Source organism: Haliotis asinina, chromosome 12, assembly GCF_037392515.1.
Source record: "Haliotis asinina isolate JCU_RB_2024 chromosome 12, JCU_Hal_asi_v2, whole genome shotgun sequence".
Classification (NCBI taxonomy): Eukaryota; Metazoa; Mollusca; class Gastropoda; order Lepetellida; family Haliotidae; genus Haliotis; species Haliotis asinina.
The window spans coordinates 57,333,486-57,359,106 of NC_090291.1; the positions used below are offsets into that span (position 1 = coordinate 57,333,486).

Below are 25,621 nucleotides of genomic sequence, written 5' to 3' on the forward strand. Positions count from 1 at the left end.
CTATTTTGTTGGACGCTTGCGTTTGAATCTACATTACATAACATTTTGTAGGCTTTAGATGAATAACGTGAAGAGAGCATGGAGAGGAGCTTTAACCAGTCAGCAATATAACGTTTAAGAGTGTACACATAGATAGGGTACCTACCAGTTTCTCCGAGTACAACTGTATTTGGTGTAGACATTCGCCAATGTACTCTCATTTATTGTGTTCACATTCTTTTGTCCGGCACGGAATGGTGATGATGTCCAGCTATCAACACAGAAGTCACAAGCTTCAAAACCCGACACTACTGTAACCTGTAAGCAAAACATGACATAGGAAACATTTTAAGAACAGTTTAATCTAAGAATGAGTAAACGAAAAATACGAACTTTCAATGACATAGCAAATGACATACGTCCACTAAATGAGCTGATGCTTCGTCAAGAGTCCTGGGTGCATATTACTCATGAAGGGAGTAGCTTCCATCCATTTCGGCACAATTACACTTGAGCCTGTCTGCAGACATGTGGGTCACCTTGTCCCATTTCACTGTTGAAATAGAGTTTCAGATACTCTCGCTGTTTGGAGGCCTCTACATTGTCTCTGTTGGAACACATCACACTGGCGTAATCATGCATAATGGCGTCTGACGTCCCTGCCCAGGGATGATTTTGTGGTCATCGTCTTCACTGGCTACAAGTGCATCCTTGTTGGCAGTGTACCTCGTCCTCATGATGTTGTGAAGACAGACAGCAGCTTCAAATATACTTCCGACGTCTGGTCGTTGTTGCTGTGTAGATGGAGGGCATTGCCAGCGATTGACCTGGCAAAGACATTCTCAACGACTCTGCGTGTTCTAGAAAACCTGTAGTTGAACACCGATTCTTCACCTGTAAGCCCTCGTCAGGAGTATCACTTCATGGGGTACTTTCTGAGTTCACAAGCATCATCTCCCAGAAGGAAGTATGGCGTGTCAGCGTAAGGCAGTGGTTCAGGTCTGGGGAAGTTGATGGTTTCGTCTTCGATGCATTCTTTAAGCTCCGAGGCGTTGAATATCTGGGCATCAGACATGATGGCGTCCACCTGTGCTAACAGCACGGTGGAGAAGCCTGCCGTTGTAGTTACGGTACAGGCTTCCAGACCTCGAGCAGGAAGCTTGCGATGGTGTGGTGAGATACTCTGAAGTTGTAGGTCAGAGTTAGGAACTTGTCGCCAGAATTCAGGTGACGCAGGTGACAGCTAGTTTCAGACAGTTCTGAAGTTTGTGTCCTGCTTTGTAAGACGGGGAGCCAGGACCGTGAGCAACTCGTCAAGCAGGTTCTTCGTTCCACCCTTGGCAATCAACGTATCCAGAAACGTTTGGGCGGGTATGTCCTTCGCCTTTGCCTTCTTCTGCGATGTATGACTATGCCACGTTGCACTTCGTCGCTTTCATGAAGCAACAACAGCAGGTGGAACTCCAAGTCAGCCTTCTCTGTAGTTTGGTCCATTTGCAGGGGTTTCTTGAAGTGTTTCCAGCACGTCTTCACTTGCAGAATTGAGCTTCCTGGGTTGAATCCCCGTATTTATAGATGGAATCAGGTGAAATCTTTTGATCTCTGCCGACTTCATCCACAGGAGTGACGTGTTCGTTCCGAAATGAAACGTGGTTGATGAGGGTCTTCCATCATTCCGTCATTCCGTCTATAACGCAAGTATTCCGATGTCATTCCGAGTGTTTCCCCAGTTCTTCCAAAGTGCTTCTTCTTCGAACAGATTAGTGCGGTCTTCCGTAGCATTCTGCACACATTCCTACTTGTTCCGCATTTCATCCGTGGAATATTCCGCAATTAATCCTACGTTCTATCGTAGTCGTGCCGCATTTTTCCGTGTATTCCGTAAACATTCGGAATGTATTCCGAAGGAATATCCAATTACAATTTTCCATTGGATTGTAACCAGGATTGTAACGATCCTTCCATGCCGCTGTCCAGTGAAAAGGGGGTATTAGGTTGTGAGGAGCCCAAGGCAATAACGTTTCTTCAAAGGAAGTTCAAAACGTAGTCAAATTACGTAGTGACATAACGTTGTGAAATGACTTAGTACTAACGTTGCGAACACGTTTACCGTTACGTTACCAATCTACAACGCTGTGTGTTAGCTGGCTGGCTATCGCGTTCCTTCATGTTTGTTTTGGCACCAAAACCTACCGTAACGTTCGAGCCGGCATGACGGCAAGCGGCAGGTTAAAAGATGACTTTGTTTAAATTTACCAAGGTTTGCGGGATGTCATGTTTACTCATAACAATACCAGATTCTAAATACACAAGTTATTTAACTCAGTGTTTGTTCGTTTAAAAAAATAGGTAAAGATTAACTTGTTTCAAATTTGAACTTCTACTAGTTTGTATCTAGTGTTTCGTCTGAAGTATACCTGTAGCTCACTAACAATTCCATAACAAACGATGCCGTGAGCCTTGTCGGGAGGTGGCGTCTCGTTTCTCGTACACTTTGCTGGAGGACTTCAATCATCATTATCATATCTAAAAATATATACCTACAAGCAAACCATAAACATTATGAAAAAGCAAAGTGAGCATAGAATAGGTTTTAATATCACAGCTGAGAAAATATAGACTTGCCCAGTCGTTCTGCTCTTAATAGGGCCTACTTGGACCCGATATCAGTTAATACCCCGAGGGTCCTAGCAGAGCAGATCAGCGCTCAGTGGACCCCGAGACAGCACAAGATCGTGCACACTAAATTCTGTCCCAGCGGATAAACGGATAGGGATCCTGACTCAAATGACACATGGACATTGATCCTGACACGGCGGATCCATGAAATAAGATCCTGACTCAGTGGATACATGAAAAGGGATCCTGACTCAGCGGATACACGGACAGGGATCCTGACACAGCGGATCCACGGACAGCTGATATATAGGCTGGGATCCTGACACAACGGATCCATGGACAGGGATCCAGTAACAGCGGATCCGGGCACATGTATTCTCGAGACAGCGGATCCTGACACAGTTGATCCATGAAAGGGGATCCTGACTCAGCGAATCCATGAAAGGAGATCCTGACTCAGCGGATACACGGAGAGCTGACAGCTGACACAACGGATCCATGGACAGGGATCCAGTCACAGCGGATCCGGGCACATGTATTCTCGTGACAGCGGATCCTGACACAGTTGATCCATGGAGAGCGGATCCTGTCCTGATACTGAAACATGAGATAAGGGGACAACGTAAAGTTTCTTACTTGGAGGATATCGATTACGTTTGCAGTACACGTCTTCTTTGAAACAGGAGAGAATCCATGTATGTCAGCGATATCAATATGCGTGTGTGAGTGAGTGGGGCATTGTTTGTTTGAAGGGTATTGCATATCGGCAGTATTTCAATCATATCATGCCCAGCATGGCAGCACTGACTTAATTGCGACACGGCGGCTGTTCAGACCGGACCTTGAAACACAACATCCGGAACTAGAGTATTTCAGTGAATTGTTCTGGTGGAATGATCTGTGCACGCGCTGCCCAATAGGAAACCTGTGTCAAGTCCACACCCACACTTGGCAACGCGAGTTGAGCCATGTACAGGTGAGAGGTACGTAGCAGTACACCTACCATAGCATGTACAATGTTATACAGCGACATGTGGCCAAGTCAAGGATGGAACACACGTGAGTATATATGTATGTTCTACTTGTGGTTGCTGACGCTTGGCAAGAGTCCGTGACACCCGCTGTGTGACGATCCAGACATGAAATAACTAGTACAGCGTTATCTGGGGTCTATGTAGTTAACCCTCGGCATCCAACGGATATCGATATAAAGTAGATCCGGATACCACAAGCAAATATCACAAGTTATGTATTTATGGAGTTGCAGTTTTCACACTGATATCTTTGCCTGAGGCCGAGGTGTTCCGTCCTGACTTCTGACCGAGCTGGCGCTCATGGTTGCCTACAGCACTGAACGGGTTAACACAATTCCCTGTCTGCTAAAAATATCGGCTTACACATGGCGGGAGTAGTTGATTCGACTGTCATTGACTGGAGTTTTGTCAGGCGTTATATACCTGCTGTATTCAGGAAGACGCGAAGGTGAGGGTTGCTTGGGACAAGTGGCTAGCATTGTAAATTGTCGTTACGTAGGCAGTGTCGGTGGAAGCTGCCCCTTGGCTAGACCTCAGTCTCCACCGGCAAGTGTCAGAAATCAAACTTGAATCAGTGGTCTCCCCAGCCTCAGGAGACAGGGTCTGACAAGAGGGAACGACATATACCAACATAATACTGTTTGATGGGACACAAAACACACACGCACGCACGCGTAATATGTCATAGCAGGGATAATCTACAACGGGGATAGGTCACTCCCTTGCTTTCTTTACCACTTGTACAAATTAACGTGTGCCTTGTCATGCTCCAACGCACACAGTGACTTGGCTCGTTTCCAGCGCAAACTCAGCTGTGTTTTACCAGGGAGCCTATATAGACAGTTGTAGAGTATCCATGGTTTAACAGAACTTCAGCCAGTTTATTGTATTAGTCGGAAGTTGACAATGAATTATAATTCTTGCTTTTAATTCTTACTATAAGTGAATGAATGAAAGAATAAATGATACACAACGGCCAAAACATTTTAATACACCACTCCCAAAACATTTTATGAACGCAAAAGTATCACTAGAACACATGTGTTAACATCAACTGTCCCTTTAAAAAATCTACTTTGAGACATTTTTGTTTACATTAATAATTGATTCAGATATCTTACTGCATGTGGGTAATGGCATGGACATTAACAACGTGTTAACTGACACTGACACACGCACCTCAAAAACAGAAAGTTTAAAATTATCACAAAGCGTTAGAAACATCTTTCCAGTTTTGTCAAATAATAAGAACAAGAAATATTAAGATCAACAAGAAACAAAGAAGTTACAGAACTATAACCCTCAAGCATCACCAGCATCAATGGCGGATCAGATCACATCGTCATATTTTTCACACACATCATATATACTCTAACACATTTTCTAAAACCATAAAACTATCACTATTACTTGCAAACACCTTTCACCTGATGGTATATTCCCTTCATAAAAAATTAAAGGTGTATGTGAAAGAAGTTTTAGAATACCAACTATAAACACTCGAACAACGCAGTATAATATTTCAATGGCTGATCAGATCAAATCTATGTCACATTTTTGACACACCTCAAATACACCCTAACATGTATTTTAGATGATGAAACTGTCACTATTACACACAACCACATCTCACCTGATAGTATATTCCCCTCATAGGAATGAAAGGTGTATGTGAAAGATGTTTTAGAATACCAACTATAAACACTCGAACAACGCAGTATAATATTTCAATGGCTGATCAGATCAAATCTATGTCACATTTTTGACACACCTCAAATACACCCTAACATGTATTTTAGATGATGAAACTGTCACTATTACACACAACCACATCTCACCTGATAGTATATTCCCCTCATAGGAATGAAAGGTGTATGTGAAAGATGTTTTAGAATACCAACTATAAACACTCGAACAACGCAGTATAATATTTCAATGGCTGATCAGATCAAATCTATGTCACATTTTTGACACACCTCAAATACACCCTAACATGTATTTTAGATGATGAAACTGTCACTATTACACACAACCACATCTCACCTGATAGTATATTCCCCTCATAGGAATGAAAGGTGTATGTGAAAAATGTTTTTGAAGCAATAACTAGGAACACTCAAACAACGCAGTGTAGTATTTTAGTGGCGGATCAGAACAGATCGGCGATATGTCATATTTTTCACACACCTCAAATACACTGTAACCACATTTTTAAGTCATACAACTATCACTATCACTTACAAATACCTTTCAACTAAAGGTATGTTTCCCTTAAAAATTAAAATTAAATTAAATTTTTTCTCGACTTAATTAAGTCCATCTTCGCGGTGAATCGAGAATGGAAGCCAGTGAGCTATAGCACACCGACTTGAAACTTAGCTACTACTACGTCCCAATACTGAAACTAATATCAATTAACAAAATAGTTAACTTATCTTCTACATGTAGGATTTCAGTTGTTACAACACTCAGCGAATGTAATCAACTGTTGAAAATAAACCGGGCTCAATCTTAACTACTAAGCTGTCGCCATGTTGTCTACACTGGTCATGTGATGAGGCGAGCCCTACGTTCAGCGGCTTTTCGAGGAGTTTCTTCTCCCTGTCTATATACGCTCCTGGTTATAGTAAATATGTAAGAATTCTATGTAAGACACATTTAACACATAACTTAATGGTCACATGCAACGTAACACGCGACTTAGCAGATTCTGATACCTTTCCCCATAAAGTTGTTACCCATAAAGAATCTTACTCTCTTGTGACTCGACATACTTCTAAAATGGTCATCAAACAGATCATCTTTCTGTATACACAATGAGCCCTCAGTGTATCAGCAAATGAACCAGCCAATCGGAAGCTGCTGTTAAACTTGAGCGCACACCCACCCGCTATGACTGGGTTCAGTCTCCCGAATGCTTCGTTTCGAGGGAAGTAGACTACAGTAATAACAATAACATGTGCATTTATATTGTGCCAAACTCCACTCACGGGGTGAATGCTCATAGTGCTAACAGTCAAAGCAGGCATATTATTAACCAGGTTAACAATCAACACATAGTCATACATAAAGCCAGCCTGTAGTTCCTGCAACCACACAATAACAATAACATGTGCATTTATATTGTGCCAAACTCCACTCACGAGGTGAATGCTCATAGTGCTAACAGTCAAAGCAGGCATATTATTAACCAGGTTAACAATCAACACATAGTCATACATAAAGCCAGCCTGTAGTGTCTGCAACCACACAATAACAATAACATGTGCATTTATATTGTGCCAAACTCCACTCACGAGGTGAATGCTCATAGTGCTAACAGTCAAAGCAGGCATATTATTAACCAGGTTAACAATCAACACATAGTCATACATAAAGCCAGCCTGTAGTGTCTGCAACCACACAATAACAATAACATGTGCATTTATATTGTGCCAAACTCCACTCACGAGGTGAATGCTCATAGCGCTAACAGTCAAAGCAGGCATATTATTAACCAGGTTAACAATCAACACATAGTCATACATAAAGCCAGCCTGTAGTGTCTGCAACCACACAATAACAATAGCATGTGCATTTATATTGTGCCAAACTCCACTCACGAGGTGAATGCTCATAGTGCTAACAGTCAAAGCAGGCATATTATTACCCAGGTTAACAATCAACACATAGTCATACATAAAGCCAGCCTGTAGTGTCTGCAACCACACAATAACAATAGCATGTGCATTTATATTGTGCCAAACTCCACTCACGAGGTGAATGCTCATAGTGCTAACAGTCAAAGCAGGCATATTATTACCCAGGTTAACAATCAACACATAGTCATACATAAAGCCAGCCTGTAGTGTCTGCAACCACACAATACCAATAACATGTGCATTTATATTGTGCCAAACTCCACTCACGAGGTGAATGCTCATAGTGCTAACAGTCAAAGCAGGCATATTATTAACCAGGTTAACAATCAACACATAGTCATACATAAAGCCAGCCTGTAGTGTCTGCAACCACACAATAACAATAACATGTGCATTTATATTGTGCCAAACTCCACTCACGAGGTGAATGCTCATAGTGCTAACAGTCAAAGCAGGCATATTATTAACCAGGTTAACAATCAACACATAGTCATACATAAAGCCAGCCTGTAGTGTCTGCAACCACACAATACCAATAACATGTGCATTTATATTGTGCCAAACTCCACTCACGAGGTGAATGCTCATAGTGCTAACAGTCAAAGCAGGCATATTATTAACCAGGTTAACAATCAACACATAGTCATACATAAAGCCAGCCTGTAGTGTCTGCAACCACACAATAACAATAACATGTGCATTTATATTGTGCCAAACTCCACTCACGCGGTGAATGCTCATAGTGCTAACAGTCAAAGCAGGCATATTATTAACCAGGTTAACAATCAACACATAGTCATACATAAAGCCAGCCTGTAGTTCCTGCAACCACACAATAACAATAACATGTGCATTTATATTGTGCTAAACTCCACTCACGAGGTGAATGCTCATAGTGCTAACAGTCAAAGCAGGCATATTATTAACCAGGTTAACAATCAACACATAGTCATACATAAAGCCAGCCTGTAGTGTCTGCAACCACACAATAACAATAACATGTGCATTTATATTGTGCCAAACTCCACTCACGAGGTGAATGCTCATAGTGCTAACAGTCAAAGCAGGCATATTATTACCCAGGTTAACAATCAACACATAGTCATACATAAAGCCAGCCTGTAGTTCCTGCAACCACACAATAACAATAACATGTGCATTTATATTGTGCCAAACTCCACTCACGAGGTGAATGCTCATAGTGCTAACAGTCAAAGCAGGCATATTATTAACCAGGTTAACAATCAACACATAGTCATACATAAAGCCAGCCTGTAGTGTCTGCAACCACACAATAACAATAACATGTGCATTTATATTGTGCCACACTCCACTCACGAGGTGAATGCTCATAGTGCTAACAGTCAAAGCAGGCATATTATTAACCAGGTTAACAATCAACACATAGTCATACATAAAGCCAGCCTGTAGTGTCTGCAACCACACAATAACAATAACATGTGCATTTATATTGTGCCAAACTCCACTCACGAGGTGAATGCTCATAGTGCTAACAGTCAAAGCAGGCATATTATTAACCAGGTTAACAATCAACACATAGTCATACATAAAGCCAGCCTGTAGTGTCTGCAACCACACAATAACAATAACATGTGCATTTATATTGTGCCAAACTCCACTCACGAGGTGAATGCTCATAGCGCTAACAGTCAAAGCAGGCATATTATTAACCAGGTTAACAATCAACACATAGTCATACATAAAGCCAGCCTGTAGTGTCTGCAACCACACAATAACAATAGCATGTGCATTTATATTGTGCCAAACTCCACTCACGAGGTGAATGCTCATAGTGCTAACAGTCAAAGCAGGCATATTATTACCCAGGTTAACAATCAACACATAGTCATACATAAAGCCAGCCTGTAGTGTCTGCAACCACACAATAACAATAGCATGTGCATTTATATTGTGCCAAACTCCACTCACGAGGTGAATGCTCATAGTGCTAACAGTCAAAGCAGGCATATTATTACCCAGGTTAACAATCAACACATAGTCATACATAAAGCCAGCCTGTAGTGTCTGCAACCACACAATAACAATAACATGTGCATTTATATTGTGCCAAACTCCACTCACGAGGTGAATGCTCATAGTGCTAACAGTCAAAGCAGGCATATTATTAACCAGGTTAACAATCAACACATAGTCATACATAAAGCCAGCCTGTAGTGTCTGCAACCACACAATAACAATAACATGTGCATTTATATTGTGCCAAACTCCACTCACGAGGTGAATGCTCATAGTGCTAACAGTCAAAGCAGGCATATTATTAACCAGGTTAACAATCAACACATAGTCATACATAAAGCCAGCCTGTAGTGTCTGCAACCACACAATACCAATAACATGTGCATTTATATTGTGCCAAACTCCACTCACGAGGTGAATGCTCATAGTGCTAACAGTCAAAGCAGGCATATTATTAACCAGGTTAACAATCAACACATAGTCATACATAAAGCCAGCCTGTAGTGTCTGCAACCACACAATAACAATAACATGTGCATTTATATTGTGCCAAACTCCACTCACGCGGTGAATGCTCATAGTGCTAACAGTCAAAGCAGGCATATTATTAACCAGGTTGACAATCAACACATAGTCATACATAAAGCCAGCCTGTAGTTCCTGCAACCACACAATAACAATAACATGTGCATTTATATTGTGCTAAACTCCACTCACGAGGTGAATGCTCATAGTGCTAACAGTCAAAGCAGGCATATTATTAACCAGGTTAACAATCAACACATAGTCATACATAAAGCCAGCCTGTAGTGTCTGCAACCACACAATAACAATAACATGTGCATTTATATTGTGCCAAACTCCACTCACGAGGTGAATGCTCATAGTGCTAACAGTCAAAGCAGGCATATTATTACCCAGGTTAACAATCAACACATAGTCATACATAAAGCCAGCCTGTAGTGTCTGCAACCACACAATAACAATAACATGTGCATTTATATTGTGCCAAACTCCACTCACGGGGTGAATGCTCATAGCGCTAACAGTCAAAGCAGGCATATTATTACCCCGTATAACCCAAGCTGCCTGTTAGGCGCTAATAGGTTATAGCTACATGACTTATCCCACCGGGTACCCATTTTCTGCTGGGTGAACAAAGGCAATTTATGAACAAACTCACTTGCCTAGGGTGAGACCACATGTGTCCCGTGCTTCGTTGTGGGGCAGGACTGACGTCCTAGAAACTCCCAGGTCTTAAGGTGCCCATCTGAACTGTCCCTGATTGTGACCTGAACTTTATGCACGGGACCACACGCCACCACAAGTACAAAACATTGCACTTTTGAATCGCGACTGTACGCTTATAATTTTCTTTCTTTATTTTTTACAAGTAGCAATGTATATCATATGTCATGAATAAGTGATAATTGTGTTTTAATTATGTTTGATTTTTAGGTTGCATGTGACCTCTAATACTCGTTTCAAAGCTAACATCATGAACCATCACTATCACGTGAGGCATGGTATAGACACATTACTGTCACGTGATGCATGGTATAAACACATCCCTGTCACGTGGTGCATGATATAAACACATCCCTGTCACGTGGTGCATGATATAGAAACATCACTGTCACGTGATGCATGGTATAAACACATCACTGTCAGGTGATGCATATGTTTTAGAAACATCATTTCCATGTGATGCATGGTATAGACACATCACTGTCACGTGATGCATTGTATAGAAACATCACTGTCACGTGATGCATTGTATAGAAACATCACTGTCACGTGATGCATGGTATAGAAACATCACTGTCACGTTTAAGGGTTTATCAGCTGAGTTACGAAAACAAATATCGTTGAAAGGATTAACCGATAACACGCTGATTGATTAATTGCTTTTATCTTCCACAGCAGATTTGTCAAAATGCAGTGTTTATGTGTGTAGATTTACTAATCTATGCGGACTATACCCTTTCGTAAATTCACTATAAGTATAAGTAGGCTGTGTGCTTATTTATCAACGCTCAAAATGCAAGTTGTTTTATTTGTTTTCGAAATAATGAAGTAAAAATGACTTCACCTTTGTTGTTCAGTCTATACCTAAACTATCAATTGCGCATACGGGTCACGAACGAGTCACGAATTCTGGAATAGCATCCGGGTACTCACGGGAGGAAAACAATAACAAAAAGAAGTACCAGCCCAGAAACTGCTCTGCACTAGTGCCCCTTAGAATCAGTGGGCCGTACCATTCCTTAGAAGAATGGTCCTGGGTTTAGTGTGAAACGAAGACCGAGCTGGCCAGTGGTGATGCTGTAACAAAGGTTGTGTGGTTGTTCATGTGGTCAAGTGTCTGCCAACAAACAACGTCCTAGCTTCCTTCAAACAGGGAGCCTATATAGAGATATAGATGTGGATTATCCCTGCTTCAAGGGATTAACCGCTCCTTGTGGATATGACTTCATGACGTGTTCGATAACGACGTTAGGATGTTCATCGGAACCGCATCTATTGCAATAAAGAAGTTGCCTATCCACAAAAGGTATTCATGTTGACCATGCCAGGTTGTAAATGTCACTTGAAGAAGTGGTTGCTCATTGTGGTCTTACTAAATCACCGTCCTAAACAACGCTGGACGTCATGCAAATACACTACCGGACAAAAGAAACTTATCACCTAATGCTGTGGCCCATAAAGAAGGCACCAAGACATATATGATACACATATTGTTTATTACACAGAATTTCACCATTTACCAAGCATGAGACAGAATCACCAATGTCCACTCGATAGTGATCTGGAATCCATAATGAAATGTTACCCAACAACGGATCATTCACAAGGTGTGTTCCAAGTCACATTATGGAACTATCCAAGCCTTCAGTAGCATGTGTGACGACCTCGCGAATCGATACATGGCAAACATGTCTCCTGATGGATGACGTTAGTCGCCGGATGACGCCAGAAGGAATTCTGTGCCACAGATCCAAGAAAACCTGTTCCACGGCTGCTGTCGATTTGCTAGTAGGGTTTGCCGTTGTCTCACCTGTCTAGCAAGGTGACCACAGTGGTGCTCTATCGCATTCATATCCGAACATTGTGCTGGCCAGGGCAATAATTTGATGTTCAAGTTGTTGAGGCAGTCTAGTACGAACCTGGCCGTAGGCAGGTGTGCAATGTCCTGTCGCTAGATCAAACCCCTCGGCTGTTTACGCACAAATGGCAACACAAATGGCCTCAAGACTTCGTCTCTGTACCTTTGAGCGGTCATATTTACATGAAGCATGACAAGTGGTGGTCAGAAAAATGACTGATCGTCACGTTTACTAACAAGACCTCACATATTCCACGACAAAATTGACAAAGTGTTGTCGAGTTTACAGGTGATAGAGTTGTCTTGACACCCCTGCCTCCTGTTTGTGTAGGTTTTACCGGATTGTCTGATGGCTGTTGATGATCGGGTGTCTCCTCATGTCGATTTATTTAAGGAACTATCCCCACCTGTACGTGGCATGGTGACAAGCCTGCCACTCTTGAGTGTCCAAGCAAGCCTTGTTCCTTGGCGTCTTGGAGTTTCTGACGTTGTCTTGTAGTGAGGTCATCCGATATGTCATACCCTCATTCTTTCATCGCTGGTCGAGCCTTTAGTACTTTGATCTTGTTGTCTGATTCTCTGAACTTGGCAATAAGGGGTCTTGGTCTACTAGCATGCGGCCGTTTAGGACCGAGACGATGAGCACGAACACTATCACTGCATGACCATGTCTGAACACGTGCATGGCTATTTGCTTCACCAGGTTACTGGCCTATGCCATAGAGTATAACACTGTCTTTCCTGTTGAAAGCCTCTAGTTTATCCAACTCATCGTCGAACTTTGTCACCCGGTCCTGCACCTGCGTAAAGTCTTCAAAACGGACGATTGATTCATTTACTGAGTCCTTTAGTGATAAAGGTCATGGGTTTGACTCCATTTGAACAAATAATTCTGTGGGCAACAACTTCAGCCGGCACCGGTCCACCACCAAGCAAACACACATCACAGTACTCACGCGCAGTGCTACAGGGAACGTCAAGCTGATCAAATTTCGATGTGATGACGTCAACAAACAAAGCAGTTTGAATTGCTGACTCATTCGGCAGATAAACAGAAAAATCCTTTGCCTGAATATGGTTAGTAACCCATGTTGATGTCCCGATAATGAAGGCGAACACAAGCCCACAAATAAACAGTCTATATTGAATATCAGAACCTCTGATCGTGGGTGAGTACTCGCCATACTTGTCAACAACAACTTGCCGAGTGCCCCTTGGATTTGTAAAAAGGAAGATCCGAGCACGGTGCATCTTAATAGATATCATCTTCGGACAAACTGAGAATACTGAAAGTTGTTTAACCTCACAGTTAGTAACTCAGTGTTCGGTCGTGTCGTTATTCATAGTATTTCCACATTTTTTTCATAAGTCACACCCACAGCCCACCATCATAAGGTGACGTCACGATGTGTGATATACATACAGTACTAATGCTACCGATTGTGCTTCCGGACGACTCGAAGATATGGGTTCCATTTCCCACTTGTACAAAATGTGTGAAGTTTATTTCTGGTGTCCCCCTTCGTGATATGGCTGGAATATTGTTTGAAGCGACATTAAATTAAAACTCACTCACTCACGGAAGGCGCAGCAGAGATCGCAACCCAGTACGTCAGGAATTCTGGGATATCCGGGTAGTCGCGGGGAGAACAACAATAACAAAAAACAACACCCAGTCTCGGGGGATTGCTCTGTATCTGTGCCCCCTTACTAAGCAAACGTTTGCAGGTGGCACTTGACTCTTACCTCTGCGTTTCGACTGCAAACAGACTATTCTGAACGTATTCGACGGAGAATCGAAATGGCCAGCCACTCCAAACTCAGAATGTACAGAATGCGACTTGAATGTATTTGGATTCCTGATGGAATTCAGCTGAAATATTCTGCAAATGTATCGGAATATTTCGATTGCACTTGAAATCAGCTCGAATGTACATCAAACACACCTCGAATATAGTCACAACGTCCCGAATGCTCTTCGATCGAGACATGGCGTCATCAGAACACAACCGAATCGCAAAATCAACGTAGCTACCCAAACTTATGTAAAATGGGAAGAACATGTAATCGAACGCAGAGAACTCAGAGGACACAAACTGACTGGTAAAACATTAACATATTGGTGTCATATTTTACAAGAAACCTTATCAGTGTTGAAAAGTCAGCAAATTGAATGTTCACGTCACTTGTCCATCTATCATCCTGTTCTGAGAGGGCACGGCTCTGACTGGGTTGTTGAAGTAATGCTTGGGGATCTCTCTCTGCTTCTTTCCAGCCTAGTTGTCTTTGTTTCATCCTGCAACGTGCTGCACATCATCAAGCTGCGCATGTCTCCAGCCTCCTGGCACCAGGGTGTGCGGCTCATCTTCTCAGATGCATTTTCCGCTACCCGTCGGCCTCTTCTGATCCTGTAGTTGTAGATTCTCTCGTCTCTCTGGAGATTCCTATGACCACACGGTTTCATCAAAGGGAACGATCAGGAGATCCTGTGCTCCCATCTTCAAGATAATCCTTGAGCTAGAAATCGTTGAAGATCTGAGCATCGGAAATCCTTCACCCATAGGAATTTGTAATTTCCATCCCCAAGGATCATGGGACATAGCAAAGACGCCCTCGTAGTTGTGGTATAATGAGCCGCTCTTGGCAGATTTCACTATGGCAACATGTTTACCGCATAAAGCTCATAAGACATGAAGAATATTCCACCTGTTTCTGAAAACCATTTCAGTGGGTGCCCATTCTTCTGGAGAGGTTGGGCAAATGATAGCCTCATCATTGTATTCCTCCACAATGACCCTTACTTACTTCTGGGACGATGTTGATTGTGTTCCTTGACACGTGGAAGCTGTGCATGATGCTGAGGTACCAACACCCGAAGTCAGGAACCTCAATGTGATGGCAACCTTCAATCCTGGAGGTAGCGCCTTTCTCATATATGTATCCTGACTTCTGTATTCTTGGCTCCACTCTTTGCACCAACTCATCAAACATGGCAGGCCCCATGCTATGAAAAGACTGCATGTGTCCAACTCTGACCTCCTCCATCAGTCTTGTGTGATGTCATTACAGCCTCCTCCTATCCTCTGTCAGCCATGGCCTGGTCTGTAATCTCCTTGGTCTTCTACTGGTCTCCTTCACATCTTTCCAATCAGGTCTTGCTGGAGGACAGGAGCAGGGCAGCATGGTCCACACTGTATAGGAGTTGGGCAGTGACTAATGAATAGTCCAGATTCAAAAGGTTTTATACCCCTTCGTAAAAACTTCTGGCAGCATTCTTGATGCATTTCGATCATTCGTGTTACATTCCAAGTGCATTTGAAGGACATTTGAAATATTCGAGCTGTAATCTGTTTTAATCTATTCGTCCCACAGTCTGGGGTTGGGGTCATTCCAAGGGGGTTCTGAATACATTCTATGTAATTCCTACAAGAATCGAGATACTTTGTAAATGAAATTCGAGTGCTACTCACGCAGCAATCGAAACAGACGCGTAAGGCAGTCGAAATATAAGTATTCCTGGTGTATTGCAATGACATTATAATTATTCCTACTGTATTACGATTCATTTGAGCTGCATTCGTTATTTAGTACATTTGGAATGAGTAAGAATAATTCGAGGCGAGTTCGAGGTGTCTCTCTCTCTCTCTCTCTCTCTCTCTCTCTCTGTGTGTGTGTGTGTGTTTGAAGTATTAAAGCAGTGTTCTTGGAATGCTAATGAGTGACGTCATATATATTTATCAATTATACAATTAAAGCACTAGTATATTCCAAGCATATATCTATAATTGTTTTGTTTATTGCCCATGTATTCATATAACATATTTACGACACTGTCGTGTCACCATCCGACTCTGTCGGACGTGCAGCATTTTCTCATGTTGTTATGTTGGTATTTCACAGGCAATAAACCGGTTCACGCGTCATCCCTTGGATCGACCTAGTCGTGCATACATCATCGGATCATCCAAAAGTACCGCATTATGACCCATACTACATTACTACACACAGACATATAGTTACCGACACACACACGTGGCCTCTCGAATCCTCGGTGATATACTTCGAAATGTGATATGCTAAGACTACATACAGTTTACATGAGTTAAAAGCAAACCTTTAAAGTTCATTTCTCATTAAGTTATATTTGACACTACTCGGTAGTGCCCGGTAAGCTACTCGGTAGTGTCCGGTAAACTACTCGGTAGTGCCCGGTAAACTACTCGGTAGTGCATGTAAACTACTCGGTAGTGCCCGTTAAGCTACTCGGTAGTGCCCGGTAAGCTACTAGGTAGTGCCCGGTAAACTACTCGGTAGTGCCCGGTAAGCTACTCGGTAGTGCTCGGTAAGCTACTCGGTAGTGCCCGGTAAACTACTCGGTAGTGTCCGGTAAACTACTCGGTAGTGCCCGGTAAGCTACTCGGTAGTGCCCGGTAAGCTACTCGGTAGTGCCCGGTAAGCTACTCGGTAGTGCCCGGTAAGCTACTCGGTAGTACCCGTGGTTTTTACTTGCCTAACTAGGTGGTGAAACATCACAGATACAATGTCCCACACTTATACTGCGACACGGCAACAGTCACACAATGCATCCATGGAATATCGCGTGACAGGTCAGCCTCATACAGATTAAATGTTCTAGGGATACTATGGTAGTAGAAATGCGATGTTCATATTGCCCCATACTGTTTACGTTAATCACAGAGGCAATTAAAATAAGTTATAGCAGGGAGCCTATAGAGTTGTAGGGTATCCCTGGTTATAGAAGATATTTAACCCGAACGTTAACCATTATCTACCTATTAACACCCGTCAGAACAGCACGTCAGTTAGCTCTGAAAGAGCGTTTGTAGTTCAACAACCCGACACCGTCGTGTGTTTGTGTTAGTTGGCTGCCTTGTGTCTACGTACATTCCTTCTGGGTTGAAATGTGAACAATGAATGATAAACTAACTCGATATAAGTATATATATATATATATATATATATATATATATATATGTGCATCAATCACAGAAACAGCTGTTGAAGAAACTATCCACGTTGTATGTAACCAGTGTGAGAAATACCTACTTGCCCGCTAGCCCGTCACTAGTACACATTCAGGCCAGTAAATCTCCACAGTCGCTGGCACGACTGGCGAGAGAACTTTTATGGGGTCATTTTGAAAATATACCACTTTCTCCGACTTGTTAAGTTATGATACACTTTTAAATCAAGTTATTTAAGTGAACGGTGTTTACAAGTAATAGTGATTGGTTTATAATTTTAGAAAAATTGTTAGGGTGTATTTGATGTGCGTGAACAATATGAGATATTGCCCATCTGATCTGATCGCGCCATTGATGCTTGCGTGTTACAGTTCTAAAACTTTTTTCTGTCTTCTTGATCATAGTTTTTGAGAAACCTGGGAAGGTGTTTACAAAGCTTTGTGATAGTTTAAAAAGTTTTGAGTGACGTGTGACAGTGCCAGTTAACATTCTGTCAATGTCAATGCTTGTTGTAGATTATCTCTCATGTAACGTTGTTGCTCACACATGGAAACCAGGATGAAACCTTCAATAAACTAAAACATGGAAACCAGCTGGATCCCGCTTGGAGGAGTGGGTAATGAAACGAACTGGAAACCATCCTGAAATGGTGCAATTTCAGTTTCAAGGAAACCAAATCAGTTTCAGTGCTCCGGAAACCAGCTTATTTTTGTAGTGCTATGTTCACTCTTCACACGGTGCAACAGCGCCGGTCGTAGCCTGACTGATACGCTAAGGGGATTGTGATGCGTTGCACCTGAAGTGCATGCCGGATCTGTTCCACCAGCTAATTTGAAGATTATGAGAGAACATAACACAAGTCAAAATATTTTATCATACTGGCTAGTGACCAGTTATCGCCATTTTAAAGCGGTTCTTAACGATTTGCTCCATTATTTCTTCACAGAATGAAATGAAATTTGTCTTGATGATAGATCAGCTATTCGCCGATGTTTTCTGCTTGATTACAGTTGCCGATCGTGTTACTCCGAAACGCGGTCAACAGGGAGCGCGGAAGTGTATGTGGTGCTTTCCCATCAACTAACAAAACCAATTATCGCCACTTTTAAATTTTTAATGTTATTCACCTACTTTGACATAAACTTGGTAATAAAACTATTGAGTTTAAACCATGACATATTGAGGAAATTTCATAATTGGAATTTGTTTAAAAAAAAGTAAATTTAAAAGAACAAAACTCGCTCTCACTGTGAATGTTGACGGATGCTGATATAAGCTGGTGGGAATATGGAGATGTCACGGGAACTTATGAAAGTTGACATTTCGAGTAGTAGTTTGCAGTTTTTGCAATGTTTGTTTTCTTGGGTAAGAACGAAAAGACAAAGGTTAAAATTGACGGTTATATTTTGTCACTATCGTCTGCATGGTATCTGTCGAGTCCATGAAATTTGGTTCAATTCAAAGTTAGGTGATTGAATGTTCGCATTATGGGTATGTTCAGACAAATTTAAATCGGCACTTTTTATGGGCTGAATTGTCGAGTCATAGAAACACAACACAGCCTGGATGATTTTCATTCAGTTCTCATCGTTTATGGAATTTCAAGTCAACACACAAATGGTGACGTGACGTACCCCCGACGTGTTTCGTCTCGTCTTCCGAGGGATTCATATTTGGAACGTGTACAACATTGTAACGAATCGTTTTTTAGTATGTGTCAATGTGTGAAATACTACAGAAGTACAAGTAAAGCTGTCTGCGCAAGCGCTACAGCCACCGATAACTGGTACGCGGCGATAACTGGTCGCTAGCCAGCAGCATTCATATTTTCTCGTCAACCTGTCTGCGCAGTGCCTAAACATTTTCACTAACTCTTGATAAAAATCAATGAATATGCAATGCCATTTCTATATAATATGGTCAAATATGACATGTTTTATTTGGAATTACAGCGTAAACCCAATATAATGCACGTAACTTTGGATGCGTACCAAGGGGAGCAACTGCTCCTTCCAATATGGTGTAAGCGGCAGAATGGCTATACACCTTTTAGTGTAAATTAGTCTAAAACAAATGAAGCTTGAAACGGTCGCTTTAACATGCTGCTTCAATGGTTCTTACCTAAACCTACCTATCACGAAATGAAGTATAGCATCGCATACATCAACATCAAGTGGCCAACATGTCACACGGAAGATGTTGGGGGTATTTAATTGTAGGTGGTGAATGCGACAGCTAGATCATGTGATACGAGTGGAGTTTTTACGTGAGAGAGCACAGGTAATTTACGTCTATTTTTTAGACTGTAGCGTGACTGACAATAAATATATCATGTCACGAGTTGTGAGACTCAGAGGAAAGGCCATTGGAGATCTGGGCCATCTGGTGAAGAATCATGACATTGTCCTGTCGTTCACTGTAGACGAATGTTGTCAGATGTAGGCTGTCGTGTGATACTTTTACTCTCTAACCTGAAAGTCGTCATTATTCTGTCGATTTCATATATTGCGGGACAGTTTGGGGACTGTTCATAATTTATGGCTGGGGGTGGGTGTTTATGACTTTAAAGGGGCACTAATGCGGAGCAATTTCCGTGGACTGGTGTAAACTTTTGTTATTGTTTTTCTCCCGTGAGTACCCGGATGATATCCCAGAATTCGTGACTGGTTCGTGACCTCTGCTGCGCAGTCCGTAGGCGCAACTGATAGTTTAATTACAGACAGATCAACTGAGGTGAAGTCATTTTTTACTTCATTACAAATGTATTATGAAAACAAATAAAACACTTTGAAGGTTAATCATCTGCCAGTGGTAGAAATGGTAAAAAACTACTAGGACGGAAAAATAACGAAGCCAATGTACGTCTCTATATTTTGCCTCATAACCCTAATTAGTTTATTGTCATATTTGTATGATTCTGAAAATTAACGAAAGAACACACGATCTGCTTATACTCATAGTAAATGTCTAACATAACAGCAACATTTATACATTGTATAGATTGCCAATGTGGATCCTATTTCACACACATACGCGATCTAGTGTCTGTTTTCTGTGATACAGATTCTGCTGAATGCTACAATAAATAAATTAAACCAAAATGCAAATAATGAATGTAAAACAGACTAATTTTATAGCAACAATGTCAGGCTACTACCTTGTTCAGGAGTGTATCCATCAATATCCTCATAAAAGAAATCGTATTCCATTCATCTGCAACTGGTAAATAATCCTGCTCTGTGTCGCGTGTCTTACAACTGTCTCATTTGCGAAAAAGTAACACATCGTTTCACGTCTTTCGTTGGTGAAAACCAGATAAACCTCTCATTGGTCTCCCAAGATAGCACACCTGGCAACTAATTGTATGATGTCCACTATTCTAAGTAATTTAGTTAACCAATAATGAGCAATCAATCAATCAACGCAAGGGTGGTTAATTCTTTGAAGGGAGGATGTTGTTTTTGCACTCACACTTTACGACAGGGTGTTGTCATCTACACACTCTGCCTTTTGACAAATCCGCTAGAAGATAAAAGTAATTAATCAATCAGTGTGTTATCGGTTAATCCTTTGATCGATGTTTGCTTTTGTAACTCAGCTGATAAAACCTCTTGCATCACTTACATGCACATGTTACATAACATACAATACATTTGCCATTACAGACCTTAATTTATAATGTTGAGTATTTACTCCAGACAGGAGAAATGCCAAATGGGAACCTTTGTTGAGTAACCGAAGTGGTGTTACTACTAATTATACCTGTTAAAAAATCATTAATAGACCATCCAGGGAATGATGACAAATAGCACGTGTATTTACACCATCAAGCGCGAGTTACAGCAAGGAAGATGTAATCTCTGTGTCGCATGCAGCCTGAAAACACTTATGGCCCGAAACTGTTTTGAGGATAGCAACGGAATTTCGTTACATAAGGAATACACACAGGCATTTACTGTGTACTTTGGTAAATAGGTGAAATAAGGGGTTTTTTACGTAAGAAAATTTTCAGATTTCTCTACCAAAGGCAAAGTCATCGTTTTTTGTTTACGAATTCAAATAAATCAACTGTGTGCTTTTCTTATCATAAATAAGAAACCATTGTAGCTACCACAGCTACCAAAATTTACGTATGATATTTGCTATCACAGCTCAACCAACACTCAAAACTACCGAAATATAAAGCTTTGCAATCTTCCGTACTGAAACAAATGGCTTGCTACGTGCCTGTAGACATTATATTTTGATGTAACATGATTAAATATCGAGGTTAAAAACGCAGAAATAGGATCAAATTGGATCAGTAACTATACCATCCAAGCATCCTAAAAGTACTACACTGCTGGTATATTTGGTTACGATCGGACAAGGAATACCATGGATATTTTCAAACAAATGGCATATGATGGGCATCCGGCCCCCTGACTGTTTAGGTGAAAAAATTCTGCTAATATGGACAGGAGCCCAGTTCCTTTGTCCGTCACGGACGAAGGAGCGGGCGCTGACCAAATTGCGGTTTGGTTTCGTAATTAGACCGTTGGCGAGAAACATTATTCGCTCCGCATCAGTGCCCCTTTAAGGGTTGGTGAGGTGTGATTACCCATTTTGTTCACGGGTGGTGTGTGTGTGTGCGCGTGTGTGTATATAAATATCAAGGGAAGGAGCAGGGGTAACTGATTTAGTACGACATGCAGGAGGAGTCACTTAAGTTGTATCCCAGTGTTAGGGGTTTTCAACGGTATAGACAAAAACGTAATTTTTATCTTTAATATCATTTTAAGTTTTGATTTGCTAACCTTGACTGATAAAGGTATATTCATCTATTTCACAAAAGAGGTATCATGTGTTTCCAACAAAAATAGCGTTTATAGCATCGTATTGGCGAAACTGCTGTCGCTTGTCACATCCAGGTATTTTTGTGTGTGTTTTCAATGGTGAACCATACTTTTCCCTCCGCACTGTGAGAGAGTGTTTTGATCACGTGGCTTTCTGTTTCATACATAAGCTGTCACTAGCAGACGACTGATCTTGTTGAATTTTGCTCGCTATTTTTTGTTATACACGCAATTGATTTTGCATCTGTAGTGGTATTAATGATCGACTGTAAATAATATTGTTGTTTATTTGCTCTTTACATAACCTAAAGGGGCACTGATGCGGAACAATTTCCTTGGACTGGTTTAAACTTTTGTTATTGTTTTTTCCCGTGAGTACCTGGTTGATATCCCAGAATTCGAGACTGGTTCGTGATCTCTGCTGCGTAGTCCGTATGCGCAATTGATAGTTTAATTATAGATAGATCACCTAAGGTGAAGTCATTTTTACTTCATTACAATGTATTATGAAAACAAATAAAACACTTTGAAGGTTAATCATCTGCCAGTAGTAGAAATGGTAAAAAATTATTAGGATGGAAAAATAACGAAGCCAATGTACATCTCTATATTTTGTCTCATAACCCTAATTAGTTTATTGTCATATTTGTACAAGAACACACGGTCTGCTTATACTTATAGTAAATTTCTAACATGACTGTAACATTTAAACATTATATAGACTGCCAATGTGGATCCTATTTCACACATACGCAATCTAGTGTGTGTCATCTGTCATATAGATTCTGCTGAATGCTACAACAAATAAATTAAAACAAAATGCAAATAATGAATGTAAAACAGACTGAACAATGTCAGGCTACTACCTTGTTCAGGAATGCATCCATCAATATCCACAAAAGAACGATATTCCAAGCTGGTAAATAATCCTGCTCTGTGTCGTGTTCCTTACAACAGTCTAATTTGTCTAAAAATAACACGATAGTACACCTGGCAACTAATTGTATGATGTCAGCCATTCTACATAATTTAGTTAACCAATAATGAGCAATCAATCAATCAACGCAATTGTGGTTAATTCTTTGAAGGGAGGATGTTGTTTTTACACTCGCACTTTACGACAGGGTGTAGTCAATTTAGATTAGTACATCTACACACACTGCCTTTTGACAAATCCGCTGTAGAAGATAAAAGCAATTAATCAATCAATGTGTTATCGGTTAATCCTTTGATCGATGTTTGTTTTTGTAACTCAGCTGATAAATCCTCTTGCATCAGTTACATGCACATATTACATAACATACAATACATTTGCCATTACAGACCTTAATTTATAATGTTGAGTATTTACTCCAGACAGGAGAAATGCCAAATGGGAACCTCTGTTGAGTAACCTGCGTGGGGTGACCACTAATTGCACCTGTTATAAATTCATTAACTGCATGATCATCAAGAGAATGATGACAAATAACACGTGTAAGTTTACACCATCAAGCGCGAGTTACAGCAAGGAAGATGTAATCTCTGTGTCGCATGCAGCCTGAAAACACTTAAGGGCTGAAACTGTTTTGAGGATAATTTTCAGATTTCCCTACCAATGGCAAAGTCATTGTTTTTACTTTACGAATTCAAATAAATCAACTGTGTGTTTTTATTACCATAGGTAATAAACCAGGGTAGCTACCATAGCTACCAAAATTTACGTATGATATTTGCTATCACAGCTGGGCCAACACTCAAAACTATCTGAATATAAAGCTTTGCAGTCTTTTGGACCGAAACTAATGGCTTGCTATGTGCCTGTAGAGGTCATATTTTCACATAAAATGATTTGATATCGAGGTAAAAAACACAGAAATAGGATCAAATTGGATCAGTTACTATACCATTCAAGCATCTGAAAAAAAACTACACTGCTGGGATATTTTGTTATGATCAGACTAGGTATACAATGGATATTTTTAAATAATGGCATATGATGGGCATTTGGCATCCCGATTGTTTAGGTGAAGTGCTTCTGCTAAGGTGGTCCGGAGCCCAGTCCCTTTGTCCGTCCGTCGAGAGAGCTGACCAGTTTGCAGCTTGGTTTCGTAATTAGGCCGTTGGTGAGAAACATTATTTGCTCCGCATCAGTGCCCCTTTAATTTCTTGATTTCAATTGTCAATAAAATGTCTCACGACAGGAACTGGGTATTTGCCCTACCGATGAAACTGTTTGTGCACTCTGATCGCGCACGTATTTCCTTGATATAGCGCTAGCAATGCAATCGTCGAAATCACCAGAACGTCGAATTCAGCTCGCTTTGGGGTACCTAAACTTTAGGTGGGGTCATTCACATTGTATGCATCTCCATAAAAATCATGGTGACTTATGCTGATGTACTGTAAACTTACTGTCCCCTTTAGAAGGTATGTAAGTCCCATTTCATTCACAGTATTATCTATTGTCTGTGATTTTAATCGCAGTTTATGTCTTCTTTTCATGTATGGTTAAATTGTACAAAAATTACCAACGTCTGATGGAATGATGTAAATCCAGTAGTATATACAATGACAGTTCTGGACCACTTTCAAGAAATGTCTCTACAAAGCCTTATTTACTAAATAAGGCTTTGGTTGGGTCATTAGCTCTTGCTACTATTACCCCTACTACTTAACGTGTGTTGGAGGTAACACTGTGCCGTACGGTACGATCAATAATTCTTCTCTTACAAACCCCCTACCCGGCCCATCCCTCAAGTAGTACAAGTTAGGTTCGTCGGCTTTCATATCCACTTTATCTATGTTGTAAGTTTTGACTGACCATATAGGATCGGTGGCTCGCTTATGGCTATCACCCTCGTGTTCCCCAGGCTGGTATAGATACCTCACACTATAAAAAGTTGGGGCCTATGTCATGTTTATATCGATGAAACAGTTTAACGTGAACCGCCTACGATCTCTTTGGTGTTCATAATAAAGGCTTGCTGGGCTTTTTGTATCCCCTGTTCTATGTACTTTTTTTTCTCGTCCTCGCTGATAGCAGACTTACGAGACTTGGACCGAATATCTTGTTTCATTCCGTTATATTTTGTGAGTTCAGAGAGGATTGAACGAAACTCCTCTTCTGAGATCTTACTATCAGAGAGTGCCGTGGAAATACGCTCACTCACTGTGTTGAGCTTTGCTTCGGCCAGAACCCTGATCTCGTCGTGTTTCAATGCCTTACGATGCAGTCTGCGTGTTACTAACTTAAGCGCCAACCCTGCCAACCCTGCCACCCCTGCCGTTATTTCAATACCTAGCACTATAGGTGCAGCCACGATGGTAGCCAACAACCCAACACCTGCCGCCCCTAGTCCCATGCTGGTTGCCATAAGGGTAGTGTCAGCCCCGTCCACGATATTGAAAGCTCTATTGTACTTCTTACATAGTGCTTTCCGCG

At 41.2% G+C, this 25,621-nt stretch overlaps 1 protein-coding gene across 5 annotated transcripts in view; it reads left to right on the top strand.

The window, feature by feature from the left end:
• The first annotated feature begins 3,536 nt into the window (after positions 1 to 3,536).
• LOC137258975 (solute carrier family 35 member C2-like) overlaps positions 3,537 to 25,621 on the top strand; it is a 54,390-nt gene continuing 32,305 nt past the window's right edge. For 2 of the 5 annotated variants that reach the window (XR_010954680.1, XR_010954681.1), the window contains exon 1: positions 3,575 to 3,657. Coding sequence is in view for 1 of the 5 variants with exons in the window: in XM_067796670.1 (XP_067652771.1) it covers positions 3,608 to 3,657 (50 nt within the window). In the remaining 4 variants the exon portion in view is untranslated. Of the gene's footprint in view, positions 3,658 to 19,510; positions 19,643 to 20,023; positions 20,096 to 25,621 lie in introns of those variants that run through there. The other 3 variants (XM_067796670.1, XM_067796671.1, XM_067796672.1) reach the window with 3 other exon arrangements.